The sequence below is a fragment of the Trachinotus anak genome, unplaced genomic scaffold (genome assembly GCF_046630095.1).
Source record: "Trachinotus anak isolate AG129_WGS33_773 ecotype Australia unplaced genomic scaffold, CSIRO_AGI_Tana_v1 ptg000025l, whole genome shotgun sequence".
NCBI lineage: Eukaryota > Metazoa > Chordata > Actinopteri > Carangiformes > Carangidae > Trachinotus > Trachinotus anak.
Window position 1 is genome coordinate 4,684,464 of NW_027273876.1, and position 16,198 is coordinate 4,700,661.

The 16,198-nt window shown below is 43.9% G+C and overlaps 2 protein-coding genes across 10 annotated transcripts; one reads left to right on the forward strand and one right to left on the reverse strand.

Moving 5' to 3' along the window:
- Window positions 1-933: 933 nt before the first annotated feature.
- On the forward strand, window positions 934-10,492 carry bicral (BICRA like chromatin remodeling complex associated protein). 7 transcript variants are annotated; one of them, XM_071463535.1, is made up of 14 exons: window positions 934-2,637; window positions 2,954-3,043; window positions 3,389-3,452; window positions 3,664-3,709; window positions 4,076-4,124; window positions 4,256-4,321; window positions 4,890-6,167; window positions 6,271-6,316; window positions 6,429-6,469; window positions 6,583-6,632; window positions 6,741-6,886; window positions 7,022-7,128; window positions 7,210-7,312; window positions 7,401-10,492. In XM_071463535.1, exons 4-14 carry the CDS (start codon window positions 3,669-3,671, stop codon window positions 7,883-7,885), a joined length of 2,412 nt encoding a protein of 803 aa, XP_071319636.1. In that variant the 5' UTR covers window positions 934-2,637; window positions 2,954-3,043; window positions 3,389-3,452; window positions 3,664-3,668; the 3' UTR covers window positions 7,886-10,492. The 7 variants fall into 7 exon arrangements, with proteins under 7 accessions (XP_071319636.1, XP_071319633.1, XP_071319635.1 ...); XM_071463532.1 differs by having other exon boundaries at window positions 2,954-3,452; XM_071463534.1 differs by lacking the exon at window positions 2,954-3,043.
- Window positions 10,336-16,109, reverse strand: LOC139609234 (mitochondrial nucleoid-associated protein 1). Of its 3 annotated transcripts, none has more exons than XM_071463544.1 (5): window positions 15,346-16,107; window positions 13,007-14,407; window positions 12,361-12,471; window positions 11,610-11,726; window positions 10,336-11,515 (listed from the first exon to the last, which is right to left on the reverse strand). In XM_071463544.1, exons 1-5 carry the CDS (start codon window positions 15,353-15,355, stop codon window positions 11,487-11,489), a joined length of 1,668 nt encoding a protein of 555 aa, XP_071319645.1. In that variant the 5' UTR covers window positions 15,356-16,107; the 3' UTR covers window positions 10,336-11,486. The 3 variants fall into 3 exon arrangements, with proteins under 3 accessions (XP_071319645.1, XP_071319644.1, XP_071319646.1); XM_071463543.1 differs by having other exon boundaries at window positions 12,361-12,474; XM_071463545.1 differs by lacking the exon at window positions 12,361-12,471 and having other exon boundaries at window positions 15,346-16,109.
- Window positions 16,110-16,198: the final 89 nt, after the last annotated feature.

Here is a 16,198-nt window from a genome sequence, read left to right on the forward strand (position 1 = left end):
AGTGATTACATACAACATGGAGATTATCTCATGGTCCCAGCCCCCCCAGCTATTTGAATGACAGCTATTTGAGGTTTGACGGTAGAGAGACAAACCAAAAAATCAGTTCATGACCAAAAACAGAAAAAAATCAGCAGATCAATCCGTAACGAGAACAGCCATTAGCTGAAGCCCCATATGTAATAGTTCAAACGTAGCTGCATTCGAATATGTGAGTTATAATGATTTAATACTATAGGTCACAGCTGTTTTTTCTGCAGTGAGCACTTGATTATGCATGTAATTTCTATTATCCCCGTCTCTCTGTGAGCTTCAACATGCCCATTTACAGATTGTACAAAAGCAGATGCATGTTATCTTTTATTTACTATTTCATAATGTCACTAAAAACCATCAGTGTGAAATATTTCAATTAATTCAATATTTAAAAAACAGTAAGGAAATGCAAAGCATTGAGATAATTGAATGTTTTTAATATTTTACAATATGTAAGCTACCGTACATTGTGTAAGTAGACATGATACAACTTAAGATAAGATAAAATAAGATAAGATAGCCTTTATTAGTCCCACAGTGGGGAAATCCACAGTGTTACAGCAGTGCAGAGAACAGGAAAGCTGCAGGAAACTATAATAACAAATATTTAGGAAGATAAATAATAACAACATAATAAATATAGATGCAAAAAATTACTCATTTACAACAACTACACTATACTACAACTTTATTTACTGTCAGACTTTAAACTTTAAAGTACGAGTGGATCAGTAGTAACTAGGCAGCACTTTCATTTACAGTAACTATGGTCATACCTGAGCAACGTCAAGGTGTGGCACACATCACAGGTCCGCCCTCTACTGTCGGTAATGATTAAGTCTAACAACATGTATCTGCTATTTACGGGGGGGCAATAGAGGGTGCGATTATAATTGATATTAATATATATATATATATATTAAAAAAAAGTGTGTTTATTAATTACTCGTTGTTTGGATAATTCCTATTCAAATGTGGAGTCGTGTGATAGCACTGGTGATGTGGGCTGCACTGCCCCGACAGCCCGTGCGGTGATGGCGAGGAAACCCCGTTGACAAGGCACTGCTTTTTCATGACGGTGAGTTTCCCTTTGAGTGTATTATAATTTTGTGATAAAAATTTCAAGGAAAAAACACACACAACCTCCTTCCTCCCTTCCTTCAGGGAGGGTAGAGGGTTTGAGCGGAGAGAAAAATCTATCCGAGGCAGAACAGGGACGGCGAGGAAAATACATGAGTGGGAGAGGGAGAAGGAGGAGGAGGAGAAGGAGGGGGGGAGCAAATTAAAAGTTGCCAAATGGAGATATTGGGTTTCAAGCGGAGTGAGACAGGAGTAAAGGGTTTGCCTCTTTGCCTCGTCTTTATGTTATGCTAATCGGGATATATTTCCGAGGCTCGCCGCTGCTCGGTCCTGGAGTATTTTCCACGGATTCCAGCCGCCGACGTTTTCGAAAACAGGCGTCGTCGACATCGCGGGCTAGCTAACCAGAACAGGCCGATGTTTATGGTTAAAATGCTGCGGAGCGGCCAGGGCACGGGCAGGCGCGGGAGAAAGCCTCCGATTAAAGCGCGTCGGATCGGGATGTCGGGGCAAAAGTGACGCTTTTCGTGCCGGCGGATGAGCCGCATGGAGGGCAAATGAAAGCCTCCCCAGCGGAGAGAGACGGAGCACGTCAGCGACGACCCGCCACAGGCTGGGCGACGGGCGTTTTCGTGCTGCTTGAATGCGATTATCATTCTGTCGATTCGGTCTATTTTTGGAAATAAAAACTTGCAAGCTGTACATTAGCTGGCTTTTTTTTTTTTTTTTTTTTAAACCGACGGGCGATACCGCGCAGTCCCGGTGACGGGAGCAGCGCGGCGGGCAGGGGCTAGCTTGGTTTGCGCCGAAGCATGCATGCTAGGGCGGATCTCGAAGTCGACGAAAATGTAGCTCTAAATTTTAACAACATGTTCATATTGTTGGGAAACATGGTTTTATTCTGACAACGTGACATAAATTGGAGATGAGAGCTGTAAATCCAGTGTTTGAAAAGCCACAAAAAGCTGTTTTTTGTCGGTTTATGCGGTTTTTCCTCCCGTATCGCTGCTAACGGCAGAACTCAGAATATTAAACGGTCAACTGTAAAGTTTAACGTCTACATGTTTGAATTAACGGTTGAGTTTCTGATGTTTTAATGTCTCTTAGATTATAGAGACAAAACTGAGTGTTATTATATATATTTTTTAAATGTATTTTACATTTAAACAACCTACATTTGGAGCGTTTTGTGAAATAAAACATTTGTGTTAAAAGTTTACTAGTTTGAACATGGCGTCCTTTCACGTCTGTTTTTAACGCTGTGTCCACTTTTTGACGGACAATGGAGCCTGTCCGCTCTGACGAGGCGATGTAGTTGTTGTCCATCCGGTATGGAGACTCTTAAAATAACGCTTCTCTGCGATATAATCTACTTTTTATCGGGCTTCCTTGTGTTAAGAAGCCACAGAGCAGTCGGTTCAAACTGCTTGTTGTTGTACAGCGGCCGTGTCGTTCTTTGTTCTGCCGGAGTCAAAGATGGAGGCTGAGCGTCGCTCGGCTGTAAAGACAGCCTATGGCATGGTAACAGCCATTTTGTAGCATTGCAGTTGCACCGTTTTCCACAGACTCATGAACACAAAGCCTACATTTCCCCTTGACTTTGACAGTACAGCACAACCCTGTAATTTAAACACAATTGCATTCAAATACTGGGTTAGTAACACAAGGAGTTTTGAGTTTCCTGGTACACACATCCTCTCATACAATGCTTAAATACAACTATTACTATTACATTAAAACAGACAAATGAACTTGTTAGAGGTCCAAACACTCACAGGCCATTATTCTGCCGCATCAAACTCGTGCTCACTGTCTCATTTTGCTTCCCTGCTAACAGTAGCACCAAGAAAGCTGCATACTTTTGCTGGCTGACTCAAAATAAAGCCAACACCTCTTTCAATGCAGAAACTCAAAACAACCATTCAAGGTATAAATGGAGCAGGGTGGAGTTTTACACTCAAATGGCCATTTTCACTGTGTGCAGGCACGAAAGACAACCAATGTGGGACAGCAGAGGAGGGTAATGGGTGGGAGTTTGTGTGTCAGAGACAAGTATCTGTAGGAGGGGATGAAGGCCATCCTGCCCTTACTTATACACTGATCTCCCATAGCACTGAAGAACATATCTGTCCCTTTTTCCTCCTCTGCAGCCCCTGTTTCACTCACCCGTCTGTGTTTCTATCTCGCCTGCCTCGCTCCACAACACTCCCACACCCTGTATCTTGCACATATAATTTTGTAATCTTACTAAATGCAGTTTCTCACCCTGCAGCCCGGCCTGTTTCAGGAAACAAAGGGTGTTAAATGACTGAATCCATGCTTCCTGTTGGAAATCTGTGAGTGAGATATCCTCATACCGCCAACACGATACACACACTTAGCCTTCTACCTCAGAATAAAAACAAAACCCATTGATCAGCGGAGTTTTACTCCATTGATTAATGAAGCTAGCGGGCATTTGTCCTTGCAGATTTAAACATGAATTATTTAATCTCCCGTCCCCTCACCTGCTTTATTCTGTACCTGTGTCCCTCCATTATCTTCCAGGTGTCATGGATGATGAGGACGATCGCCATCTTCTGGATATTTTAGGGTAAAAATCCCTGAATAAAACTGACATTTACATTATTGACATACATTATTGGAATGAAGTACGAATGGATGCATAGATATTTGTCCTCATCAGGTGATTTGCAGTGCAGTTACGCATTTTTACGTCATTGCTTAAGTTTCACTTGAATGATCAGCCACGATTACCAAAGGTTCCTCTTTGAACTACAAGCCTACCTTTTCCCCTTTTTGTTGAATTAGGGAAGTTGGTAAACAAACACACCATTCACAAGATAGTGTTAAACATTATTTGTGACTGTATGAGTAAAGCAATTTTTCAGAAGGAAATTTATGTTATATTAGACGTTTGTTCTGCGTCCATTAAAAGTCTCTTCTCCACCCTTTGCAGAGATGTGGATGCATTGAATGACTACCTCCATGGCAGCAACAGCAAGTCTGTAAGTGACTCTTACAGAATGAATTCAAAGTCATTCCCTTTTTTTTTTTTTTTTTTTGAGTAGATGCTTCATTTTAAGACATAGAAGGAGTCCACTCATTCATTAACTCTGTCTATTCTGTTTTTTTGCAGATTGAGGAGGATGATGTGACAAATGCAGCTTATGGGTCGGATGGATCATTCTTTGCTAGTGACACAGTGAGTATACCTGTGGTTACCTTGATCCAACCAAAACATAAGCAGATTTTAGTTTCTGATGATGGATTAGGGTCTCAGCGCAGAGCATTTCTCATGCTTTTGGTTGTATTTGAGCACTGACGTCATTGTTATGATTCACTTTATATGGACATGAGCTGTGAAACAGTTTGAAAAGCCAAAGATCTGTCAGTTGTGTCTGATTAATCAGACAAAGTCCATCACAACTTTTGGTACAAAATCCAAAGAGAATGAATTTACTATCAGAGAGGACTGAGAAAACCAGAGAGTTTCCACAACGGTGAATAATCGTTTCAGCTCTAGTTGTTGCAGAACAAATATCGAACCACCTGGACTCACTTCTACCTAATCCAGGGAAATACACGACTGGATATTATTTTGTTAGGAGACAAAAATGATAAACTCGATGATTAAAGGTTTAAGGAATAGTTTCTGTTTTAGTAAATGTGCTAAAAAGCGTCACCCAAGACACTGGCATACAGGGACATTGGTCTTTCACATGCAAACAGTTTTCCACTTTCCTTTCATTTATTCTAAATGCCTCATTTAGACCGGCTCCAACACCGGCCTCAAGGATGGCTCTTCTTCAATGGGTGAATTTGGCGATGATTCAGCCGGGGCAGGCCTCCAGCTCTCCAGCAGCCTCTCATTCATCGAGGATGAATTGGGGACTGGGAACTCCCCTGGAGGGGTGGACCTTGGGGGAGAGGACCAGCCCTTTGACATCCTACAGAAGTCTCTCCTGGAGGCCGACATCACGGAGCAGACGCTGGCCCAGGAGGCCTTACTGGACTCCCAGCCCGCCCCCACTCTAGTGCAGGCTCCTGTTCCCTTTCCTTCCCAGCTGGTCTCTGGGGGTTACGGAGGGGGAGTGGGTGTGGTTACCACGGCGACTGCTGCGTTCCCCACGGGACAGTTCCTGCAAGGAGTGTCCCAGCTGCCCAATGGCTCGGCCCAGCACATCCAGGTGTTGGGCTCCTTTGGGGCAGGTGGGGGCGTGATGACTCTGAGCAGCTTGGAGAGAACTCCTCAGATTGTGTTGAGGCCGGGGGCCCCTGTAGCTGCAGCAGGGGCCACAACAGGGGGGCAGGTGTTTGCTCCTACTCAAGGGCAGGTAGGCCAAGTCGGCTTACCTTTCAAAAACATCCCCCTTCAAAACATCATTATTCAGAGAGGCCCGGGGGGGGCCCAGACTCTTGTCAGACCTATCCAACCCAAACCCCTTCAAGCTGGGGCTCAGGCTGTCTACAGCGTCGGTCTTCAGCCCACTCCCACCACCATGGCTAATGTAGTTAACGCTAACACTGCTACTGCTGGGGGGCAATACACAGCCAATGGCTCCATTGTAGTGCAGCCACCCCTGGAGCAACAACAAGCGCAGGCCCAGACAAACATGCCGCCGGGACAGTTCTTGCTCCCCACCTCTTTGGCGCTCACTCCAGGCAGCACCATCCACAATGGCCCCGCTGACCCCAACTCTAATGCCCTAATCACCAGTCAGAACACGGTACAGATTGTCGCCGGGCAGAACTTTGCTGCGCCACAGAGGGGTCAGCTAATTTTGAATCAGGGAGTTGTCAGTGGGAGTCAGGTTGGAGGGGGTGTAACTCAAACGTGGACAGGAGTTTCTTGTGCGAGCTCCGCCCCTGTGCAGACATCCTGCGCCCCTGGGCGGCTCACCCTGGTCGGACCAGCGACGGCGGGGATCGCCGCTCAAGGCCAAGTGTCAGCTAGCCCTGTGCAGCGGCTTCTAGTGACTCAGACTCAGAACTGCGCGTCTCTGTCACCCTTACCTGGTACAGTGACGCAGGAACAGGACTACAGACAGGTATACTCACAAGTTACTGTGGTGTTTCATTCATTTTGCATTTTGAATTCGTATCTCTTACCTGAAAACTGCTCTCTGACTGACTTTGACTTTTATTTTTCAGAATCCTTCACCTGCCCTCAAACAGACACAGCTCAGCAACATCCATGGTAACAAAGACTTTGCTTTACCGCGTTTTTTTGTCGGTGTGTTACATGTTTAAGTGAAGTCTGCTGCAGTTGGACTTAATGAGGTTGCTTTGTTGTTTATAATCTCTGTCAGGCATGAAAACCATGACACAAGATTCAACGCTAAACTCTCAGGTACATTAATTATTTGTTTTACACTCGTGTCTGTGACCATTTTACATTGGAATGAGCTCACAGGGACCGTGTCGGTGGTGTTATGACAGCTTTGGTATGTTTGCTTTGTCTAGGTCACTGCACAGAAGAGGCCTGCCCTTCCGCCAATTACAAAAGAGGGAATGTGAGTTTGTTTTTTTTTCTTCATACTGTGCATACACTATTTAGATATGTCTGCATTTGTCAAGCGTTGACTTGTGTGCTTGTCTGTTTTTTCCTGTCATCTCAAAAGGATTTTACAACAGCTGGCGAAGGATCACGCTGGAGTTCAGACCCCAGATCGACGTCAGTTCGCTTCAATCAACGATGCGCTGCAAAGACTCCTTCCTTACCACGTGTTCCAGGGGGCTCCACCCAGCCAGGACGAGTTCTCACAGGGTAAAGCCTTGAGAGGCAGAAAATTACCTCAAAAGCGTAGAATATTTACGTTGTGTATCTATGAAAGTAATAAAATTGACGTGCAGAACGAAAGCACTTTAATCCAAATAGAGGTTTGTGTCGTTTTGTTCACAGTGGATGAAGAATTTGAGGTGGTTGCGACTCAGGTGCTGAAGAGGACCCAGGCCATGGTGAACAAATACAGACGACTACTAATGGTGGAAGCCGAGGTCGGCACACACGTGAGCAAGTGGTTGCGCACTTACACATGTTTCATGTTATGATGCGCAGAGCTAACACGGTTTCCTCTCCCTCCCCTGCAGCGTTCAAGTCCGTCGTCCGAAATGGTGATGATTGACAGGACCTTCAACCAAGAGGAGCGCAGCAACCTGACGCAGGACAAACGCATGGTACTAGTGGATCCAGGTAAAAGAACGAGAAGAATAAAGCAAATAATTCTCTCACAGAAAGACTTTTTTTTTTAAATCCATCTTCTCTTCTGTGTGTTTTATAGACAGTTTCTTGGAGGACTTCTGTTGTGGGATGAAATCCAAACTTTTCCAAGACCCTTCCCCGCCTCAGTCCAGCTGTAGTTGGAATCAGTCAGACAGAGGCTCCACAGAGCCCCCGTACAGGACAGACTCCCAGCCCGGGTATGGAGATCCGGGAGGGGGTGGGGCAGTAGGACCAGGTGCAGCAGAAAGACTCCACCCTCCACACGTAGAAGAAAACAAGAGCGTCCTGGAACTGAAGAGATCCCAGCAACGCTACGGGCCCAGCGGCGCCAGCAACAACAGCCTCACCGCCGCCAACAGTTATCCCCAAGGTAACCCCCCATCTTTTGCAGCGACGTCGGGAGGACAGACGCACTACCATGGGTCTCACCACGTGTCCTCCCACCCAATGCAGCCCCAGTACCCCCCTCAGCTCGCCTCACCCCCCCACCCTGACACAGACTCTGCTCTAGAGGCGGCGGTCAACAGCATCCTGGAATGTTAAGACTGATGCTTCATATCATCCTGTGTGTGTGTGTGTGTGTGTGTGTGTGTGTGTGTGTGTGTGTGTGTGTGTCTGTGTGTCTGTGTGTGTGTGAGAGAATGTGAATTTTTCTTTTTTTTTTTTTTGTAAACTCTCCTGTTGTAATACTTGTCATACACCTCACCCCCCCCTCAAAAGAAACCCTGTGTGAAGAGAGGTTAACTCTTCCTTCAGGTCAATGATCTTTGGCCATGTAGCATGTATTTGTTTTTTTTTTATTTGTTCTTTTTTAATTATTATTTTTATTTTTGGGCACTTATATAACCTATAAAGATCCGGGAATGTGTGCAATGCAACGGACTAACAGATGGAAAATGAATTGTTCTGTTTATTTCACAGTTGTAGGAACTTCAGTGGCTTGAATATAAGAGTGGTCCTCTCTTCACACACACACACACACACACACACACACACATTAATACTTCGTGCCAGCTGATTACCCCCTGAATACCTATGCTGAAATACCCAGGATGAAGGGGAGGGACAAAACGATGACTGTGCCTAATTCTAGGTTTTTATTTTGAAGTGTTTACATGAAGAAGTTCTATTCATTCACTCATTTCCTTCCTGCATCACAAACATACACAGTGAACACGCACACACTTTAGTACAATGATGATGCAGAGGCGGAGATTTCCTTTACGGTCAGCTCAGTAGAGACACATTCACATAGACAAATTGCACTAAACGCACTGTTGCTTTTTTTCAGGATCTGTCTGACTCTGAGGCTCCGGTCGATCACGCTAGGCTAAACAGAATGTGAACATTTGGAACAGAACCAAAATTGATTTGCCTGCTTTCAGCTGCCTGCAACAAGGATAACCTCTTATTCACACTAGAAACCAGTCGGACTAGTCACAGAGACGTAGTGTCGCTGTACTCAGCAGTGCTTGTTTTCTCGTGCTTAAGTCACATTTTCTTTGGCATTTTTTCTTTTGTACCTTAAAGGTATGCAAGCCCCGACACAGACACGAGACGAATCTCGATCTTCAACCACTTTTATCATTTCACAGTGTGTTTGTGTCAGGGGAGCTAAGTCCTCAGATTGAGGAAGATAATTATGTTACAGTAGTTTTATCTTTTTTTTTTAAATTTGCATTTTCATTTCCTCATTTTTTTTTAGAAATGACATGAAACAAGACTGTTTTGTTCATTGTAACGTGTTGTTCCCCGGCTTTGTGAACATGACGATGTCGTCATTAGTTGAAATGACCTTGGAGGGTCATCGATTGTACGTACGTTTGTCTGCCTTCTGCATATAATTATATATTGATCATATCTGTCTATCTATGCTTTACTACCTTGACATTTCTATCAGGGTGTGTGTGTTAATCTGCATACACACACACTGGTCTATGACTATGTTTTGTATGTAGTTCTGTGGTTCGATTGCCATACTCTTGACTTGATTCTCAAATGTTCGCTCAAACCCCCAGGATGTATTCCTCACTTTCTTTTTTTTTTTTTTTTTTTTTTGAGCATTTCTCACACATCCTCTGTTTTCCCTCTCAGCAGCGCAACCAAAATGAACAGGAGAGAGTGTAGTCATGTCCAGAATCACCCTCAGGTCTTCATTTCTTTGTGCTGGTGACAACAGCTCTGCGAGTGTTTGTTCTGAAGCTCTCTCCCCTAAAATGACTTTGGTTCCCATTGTGTTCTGGTTTTGTTTGAGTATTTTTGAGTTTTTCTTCAGTGTTCAGAGCTAAAACTTAACTCTTTTTTTCCATTATGAGAAAAAATAACTCTAAATATTGGCCATGTATTTATGTTTTTGGAGTATTTTTAATTTTTTTGCGTTAAAGTCTACAGAAATCTGTACTATGGTGTAAGCAAGAATTTCTGCCAAACCCAACACAGGACCAAAGCTTAGGTTGAAAGTGTAAAATGCTCCTGAGGCTGATTCCGGACGGCGCCACCTTTCTCTTGTAAATATGTCTGTGAAATATGCTTGCCAATAGGCTACAGAAGCAGACTGAAGGCCTTTTATATGGGGTGATAGAGAACACATCTGTCTTCTTCTTTTTGTTTTTTTTTTGTGTTTGAGTGCCAGTGGCCATCGCAGAAGTTGCTGCCAGATTTTGTGCCTCTTTAGCACTTACATTCACAAGAAAGTCAGTTTTAGACTTGCACAAAGTAGGGACACGTACAGTGTTGATAAAACATTGTTATCTGGATGCATATCAGCGTCTGAGGGCCTGGTAGGAACATACTGTGCTTTTTCTCCCGTTTTCAGTGCAGATTTGTGTTTCTGCCTCCATTTTCACTGTTCACTGTTTTTTTGTCTCACTTGATTTGTATAGTTTGCTGTTTTGTACAAAATTGAAAAGTGAAACACAAAATATTTATAATTTTGTATGGAGAAAAAAAAAGAATGTTAAAAAAAAACAAAAACAAAAAAAACAGACACATGAGAAAATGGAAATTATTTTTTATTGTGTTGGCCAGGAAGCGGCGTCAGGAAAAATCGTTTCAAAATTACTGTCATTTCTTCATTTGTAGCTAATGTGTGTTCACTACAGCAGCAAGGAGAGTCAACAATAAATTCATTTTGAATACAATAACAAACTGGTCCAGTCCGGCTGAGAGCCTCCTTCAGTGTCGCCCCCCCCCCCATTACTATTCTGTGAGTGTTCACACACAGGCACTGACAGCCTGAGCGTGCATAATAACATCATGTGACTGGGGAAGCATTTCCAAAGAAAAACAGATTCACGTTCTCTCTGCTACACAGATAGGATCTTTTCATGGATGCTGATATCAGGATCATGTCTCCCTACACCTGGGCTTCCAGGGAAAGATTATATCTAGTTAAAAACTGTTGGTTCCCTTTAATTCCCCAAGCGCCGATGCATCTGCACAAAGGAGCTAAGAAAACTCTGCATAGCAAACATTTCACTGCCCAGCCCTTCTGGTCCTGTTAACACAACCCAGCAGTGACACCTGGTGGAGCTGCTGGGACACACACAGACACACACACGGGCATGAGCTGAAACTATTATAACTCTTAAACTGAGACCAAAAAAAAAAAAAAAAAAATCCCAATTAAAAGTAATTTTTTTTGTAGCTCTTTTGTGCAGATTTTCCTCACCTAACTAATATAAAACACACCTCTTCAACTTCAATAAAATAAATAAATAATTCTGTCATGAAACTAAAATAATTTAGCGAACCTGCAGTGTCCTGCCCACAGACTTTCAGATGCCCTTTTTCAGGTACAAGTCAAAAGAGAATGAAACCACCAGTATCAGAATTACAACTCCTCCAGTTGTTGAAGGGATGGTTTGACGTTTTGGGAATTTTCGCTTCTGACAGACTGTTAGATGAGTAGACTGATACCACTCCCATGTTTGTCAGCTAAATATAAAATCTGCAGCCAGCGGGCCTGTCGGTTTAGCTCAGCGTCAAGGCTGGAAACAGCTGAAAACACCTGCCTCTTGAGCTCACTTGTGTTGTTTTCTTGTTGAATCTGTAAAAAACCTGAAGTGTGAAAACCGAACCCTCCTCCTGCCGCAGCTGCTGTTTCCATGTACAGTCACACATGTCCACACATCTTCCCCTGACCTCAGTGGTACTTCCTCCAGCGATCACGCTCTGGAAGAAAAAAACAAACAGCCAGCAACATGCTCAGTCATCTCCAAATCTATCCCTTACATGAAGCAGCAGGCAAAGTGACCCACTCACTCACTTATATGAGGGTAACTCCAGATGTAGCTGAGCACACAGTATCCTGCCAACAGCATGCCCAGCCCACCAACACCACCTTTCCTCACGTCGATGTACCTCCTGTAATACCTGAGCCAGCCTGCGGGGGGCACAGGAGAGGAGGGGGAGCGGACACATGTAAAACTTCACTCTCAACGTTACTTAATAGTTTGACATATTTGGAAAGAGGGTCATTCACTCAGCACATCGACACCACCCCAGAGCATTCGGTGAACATGCAGCTGGAGTTAGCTTAGCATAAAGATGGACAGGATCTGTCTAAAAGTAATAAAATCCACCTCTCAGCACCTCGAAGGCTCAGGAATCAACATGTCACGTCTCATTTGTTGAATGTTTTCATGGTTTTGTGGAGAGTTATGTGCCAGAGTGTGTCTTGGCTGGGAGCACTGACCTCCTTGAGTCTTCACTGTAGTTTCATCATCACTAAGTCGCCTTATGAGGAAATAACCCCCAGTGAAACCACAAAAAGTCTGTTTTTCACTCTGTAAAAGTTTGTATGGATTAAACGCGGCAGATATAACTTTTTCATCCGTGAGCTTTAGAGGTTAGAGGTTCTGGTGTTGGAGAAGGAGGAGCAGCTGTTTCCAGAAAATGTATAAGCATATTTTCCAAAACAGTTCCTGTAAAAGCGTAGAATCACACAGAGATACAAAAACAAGAAGGCCTGCATGTATATTCAGTGTAATACATATACTTATGTGCTCCATATTGACCTCTTTGCACCATTTCCACCACATCTCTTGGACGACTGGGGGATTTGCAGGCCAGCCACTCAGGTAACTCCCTCAGCCTCACCTGTCCGAGACGCCGCTGCGTCACAGCACCTGCTGTCCACAACGTCCACAAAGTACCAGTGCACAGACAGTTAATACACACTCAGAACACCCCCCCTTTCATTTCACTAGGGCTGGGTGAATCTTTGTGATAGTAGTGTTGATTCGATATCTGCATTTCGATTCTGAAGCCGAAACACAGGAGGAATAAAAACATGTTTTTCTGCTTTTTCAAAGAACCCAAAGTTCTCTAAACTGATAAATGTTGTTGAACCTGCCTGAATAAAATTGTCATGTCTTATTGAAACATAAGTAAACAAGATCAGGACTGCAAATTATTATTATTTTCTTTATCAATTAATCTGCCAATTATTTTCTGGTTCTAGAAAACAGTGAAAAATAAAGTAAGGCCTAAGGTAACTTCTTTAAATCTTTGTTTTGTGAGCTGAAAACCCAAAGATATTTAATGAACTATAATGGAAGACAAAGAGAAACATCTCTGAGAAGCTGGAACCATTAAACTTTGGCATTTTGGCTTGAAAAATAATCTGATCAGACACTGAACGTCAGCTTCTACTGTACTGACCTTCAGCTCGACCGCGGGCGGCGTTTTGTTTCCTGCCCTCATCGGCTCTCGGCAGCTCCACCCTCGCCGGCAGAGTCTGTGTGAGATGAGGACAGGAAAACTGGATGGGTGACGCCGATATTGACGGGAGTCCTGCCATGTGATGACCCACTTTCAGCCCCTCGTTCATGCTCGCTGTACGTGGAAGAAGTGTGGCTCGGCCCACCTGAGCCGACAGACGGCCGGAGAGGAGGGGAGGTGCAGGGAAGGCGGGTTTGGGCTGAGAGGAACCATCACGTTCCAGAGGGATTGAAGACGCCGGTTTAGAGTTTGAACTTTTTTTCTGAAGCTGCAGCTTTGGATGCTGTGAAGTGGCGCTGGGCAGCTCGTCTGACAGAGTTTTAGTTGTTACCAAGCAGCTCACAGCATCGTCTCGGTTCTCTGCTGGAACTGATACCGGACTCAGACGAGTGTCAAGTCTGGTTTTGCTGCTTAGTTTGTCAGTAGTTTCAACCTGGCTCAGGATTCCCGCCCTGCTGGACCGAGTGGTGGTTTTAACTCGGCCTAACGTGGCTTTAACATCCTGGATGGTAATCCTGGCCTGGAGACCACTTCCGGATTTTAAAAACATCTTATTCACAGATAAATCCTCCCTTTCCCCCTCGCTGTGCACCCAGGGGTCGTCTCTTGCGTGGGGGCTTGTGCTAACTTCATTTATTCCAGAATCCAGAGAGTCAGTATCTTTGGTTGTGGACAGAGTTTGTGCAGCCTTCTTTGTCTTTGACGCCTTCTTTTTAGGGACATCTTTGGGTTTAGTGTCTGTGGACGAAGGGGAAAAACCAGCGTCATCTGGAATAAGGCCGGTCTCTGTCTGTGCTGTGGCTCTGGTCTTTAGAGGATCTGTTAGAGAACCTGATGGCAGGTCTCCTGAGGCAGATCTGGTTCCTTCCAGTGACCCTTTAGTAACTTGACCGGACTTTGAAGCTTCTATCAGAGCACGGAGACTCTTCTTTTGTGGCTTGGAGACGGAGGGAGATGGAGACTGAGATACGGCTGGGGAGGATATGAGGGGTGTGGTGGTAGAGGAGGGCGTGGCGGCCATCTTGATTTGTTCAGACAGCTTCTGTTTCTTCTTCTTAGTTGACGGTGGAAGTGATGCCGCAGGAGACGATGACTGTGGTGGTGCGGACGGTTTTGTGCTCTTCTTTGACTGTGGACTTGCCGCCATTGACGGCGTCTGCGTGGACTTTCTCCCCTTTGCTGTCGGTTCAGAGGAGCCTGCGTCCAGCTGAGATGACCACGTCGTTGGATCCGTTTTGACACGATGTTCGGTTGGAGGTGTTTTGGAGTTCGCTGCTGCCTTGCAATGCGGCAGGTGACTCTTCAACCTTTTATACGTTTTCCCGCAGAATGGACACACCTCTGTGGGGACAAACAGTGACAGTGTTTGGTTATAACACCAGCATTTAGATGTGAGTAGCATATGTGCAGCTTACATTTATTGACATTATCAATCAATCTGCTTATCAACTTCTTGACTTATCAATGGATTCTTTCCAAAAATATGTCGTATTTGCTGTCTCCAGCTTCTCAAATGTGAGGATTTGATGCTTTTCTTTGAATATCTGTGGATTTCAGACAAGAGATCTTGGGGGAAATTATAAGCGTTTGTCACAATTTACAGTTATTTTACAAACAAAATTATAAATAGTCAGGAGATTCATCGTTAATGAAAACAATCGTTAGTTATGGCCCTTTTCACATTGACCGGTCGAAAACACAAAATATTCAGTTTACTATTCTGCATCTGAAAAAGAAAAGCATCGAAACTAGAGATGAAACAATTAGTTGATTAATCAACAGAAAATAAAATGCAGCTATACTTTAGTCACGGTTCATGCAAACTTTGTAAGAAAAAATATTCTTTCTCTCTTTAATAAGATGCTTCTCTTATTACACACTACACATTTTTAGGTATTTGGACTTTTTGGTGAAAAAAAAACCAGACATCTGAAGACATCCTGTCCAGCTCTATGAAGTTGTGTTGATTTATTATCAATGGAACAAGAACAAGAAATCGTTTGTTATCTCTGCTTGAAAAAAAATGTTGTGTTGATCGACTACTCGGTTAATCGACTTCTGCTTTGAATATGTTCTTGATCGAAAAGAGATTCTGTCATTTGTGGCTTGACGCACATGTGGGTTGACCTTGCCACGGAAGGAAACGTGCAGAACTTATTCTACTGCAGATTCAGGAAAATAAAGTCAAAATAAAACACATAATATTAGGTCATGTGATATTTACGTTGTTGTTGTTGTTGTTTTTTTTTTTGTGAATGATGAACGTTTATGTAACTTACCGGAGCTCATCTTTAATACGTTTGTCAAACAGCCAATGAGGGTGAAGCATGTTCCACAGCTTTGAACAAAAATGTTATAGCATCGATAATATTAATAAAACGTCACTAATTGTTATATTAATGCGCAGTAGTGTCACTTTTTAGTGAGATAACTTTGCACTGTCGTTGTTGTGAACTGTTACGGGGGGGGGCGGGGGTGGAAAGACCCTTTAGGTGGCGCGTCAGGAGCCTGAGTATAACACACAGACATTATCGCATAATTGGGTTTTAAAGATGGATTTATCGTTACTAACAGAGGGGGGAGAAGAGGCGGGCGGTACCGGGCCCGGTGTGACAGGTGAGACCCGCCGATGACAGCGGTTTGCGGACATGTGCGGGTCTGCTCTGTGGGTGTGGCGCTTTCAGTCGGTCGAGATGATTCACCGTCGGCTACTTCCGGCTTCGCGTAAATCCCCAAAAATACCAGTCAATTGTTGGAGAAATTAAGTCAAAACCTCTCGTATTTCCGACAGACGAGTTGTTGGGGTGTTTACGTTAATACCTGAAATAAAAAAGACATTTAAAAATCAAAAGTACTGCTTCGTTCAGCCGGGGAAGCGTTTTCTTGGTGGCGCTTCTGTCCGTTCCTAATTCTCTGCAATAGATTTTATTATGACAAATAATTCTCAGCACAAGATCGACTTCCTTGATACTGACGAAGCTTTCAGCCACACCTCATGGCCCTCATGCTGTTTCATGACCTGCTATCTTCTGCAAAGTTTCTGCACCAAAGAAATTAATTTGTTTTATTGAAACAAACATGCGGTTCAAAAACAGACACCTCTTCCATTTTTATTTTAAAATAACATTAACT

Coding starts and splice junctions, on each gene's coding strand:
- bicral (XM_071463532.1), top strand. CDS start 3,669: ATGGATGATGAGGACGATCGCCATCTTCTGGATATTTTAGG. Junction 6,317..6,428: donor ACAGCTCAGCAACATCCATG/GTAACAAAGACT, acceptor AATCTCTGTCAG/GCATGAAAACCATGACACAA. Junction 6,470..6,582: donor ATTCAACGCTAAACTCTCAG/GTACATTAATTA, acceptor TGCTTTGTCTAG/GTCACTGCACAGAAGAGGCC.
- LOC139609234 (XM_071463543.1), bottom strand. Junction 12,475..13,006: donor CGCCCGCGGTCGAGCTGAAG/GTCAGTACAGTA, acceptor CGTTGTGGACAG/CAGGTGCTGTGACGCAGCGG. Junction 11,516..11,609: donor CTGGAGTTACCCTCATATAA/GTGAGTGAGTGG, acceptor TTTTTCTTCCAG/AGCGTGATCGCTGGAGGAAG.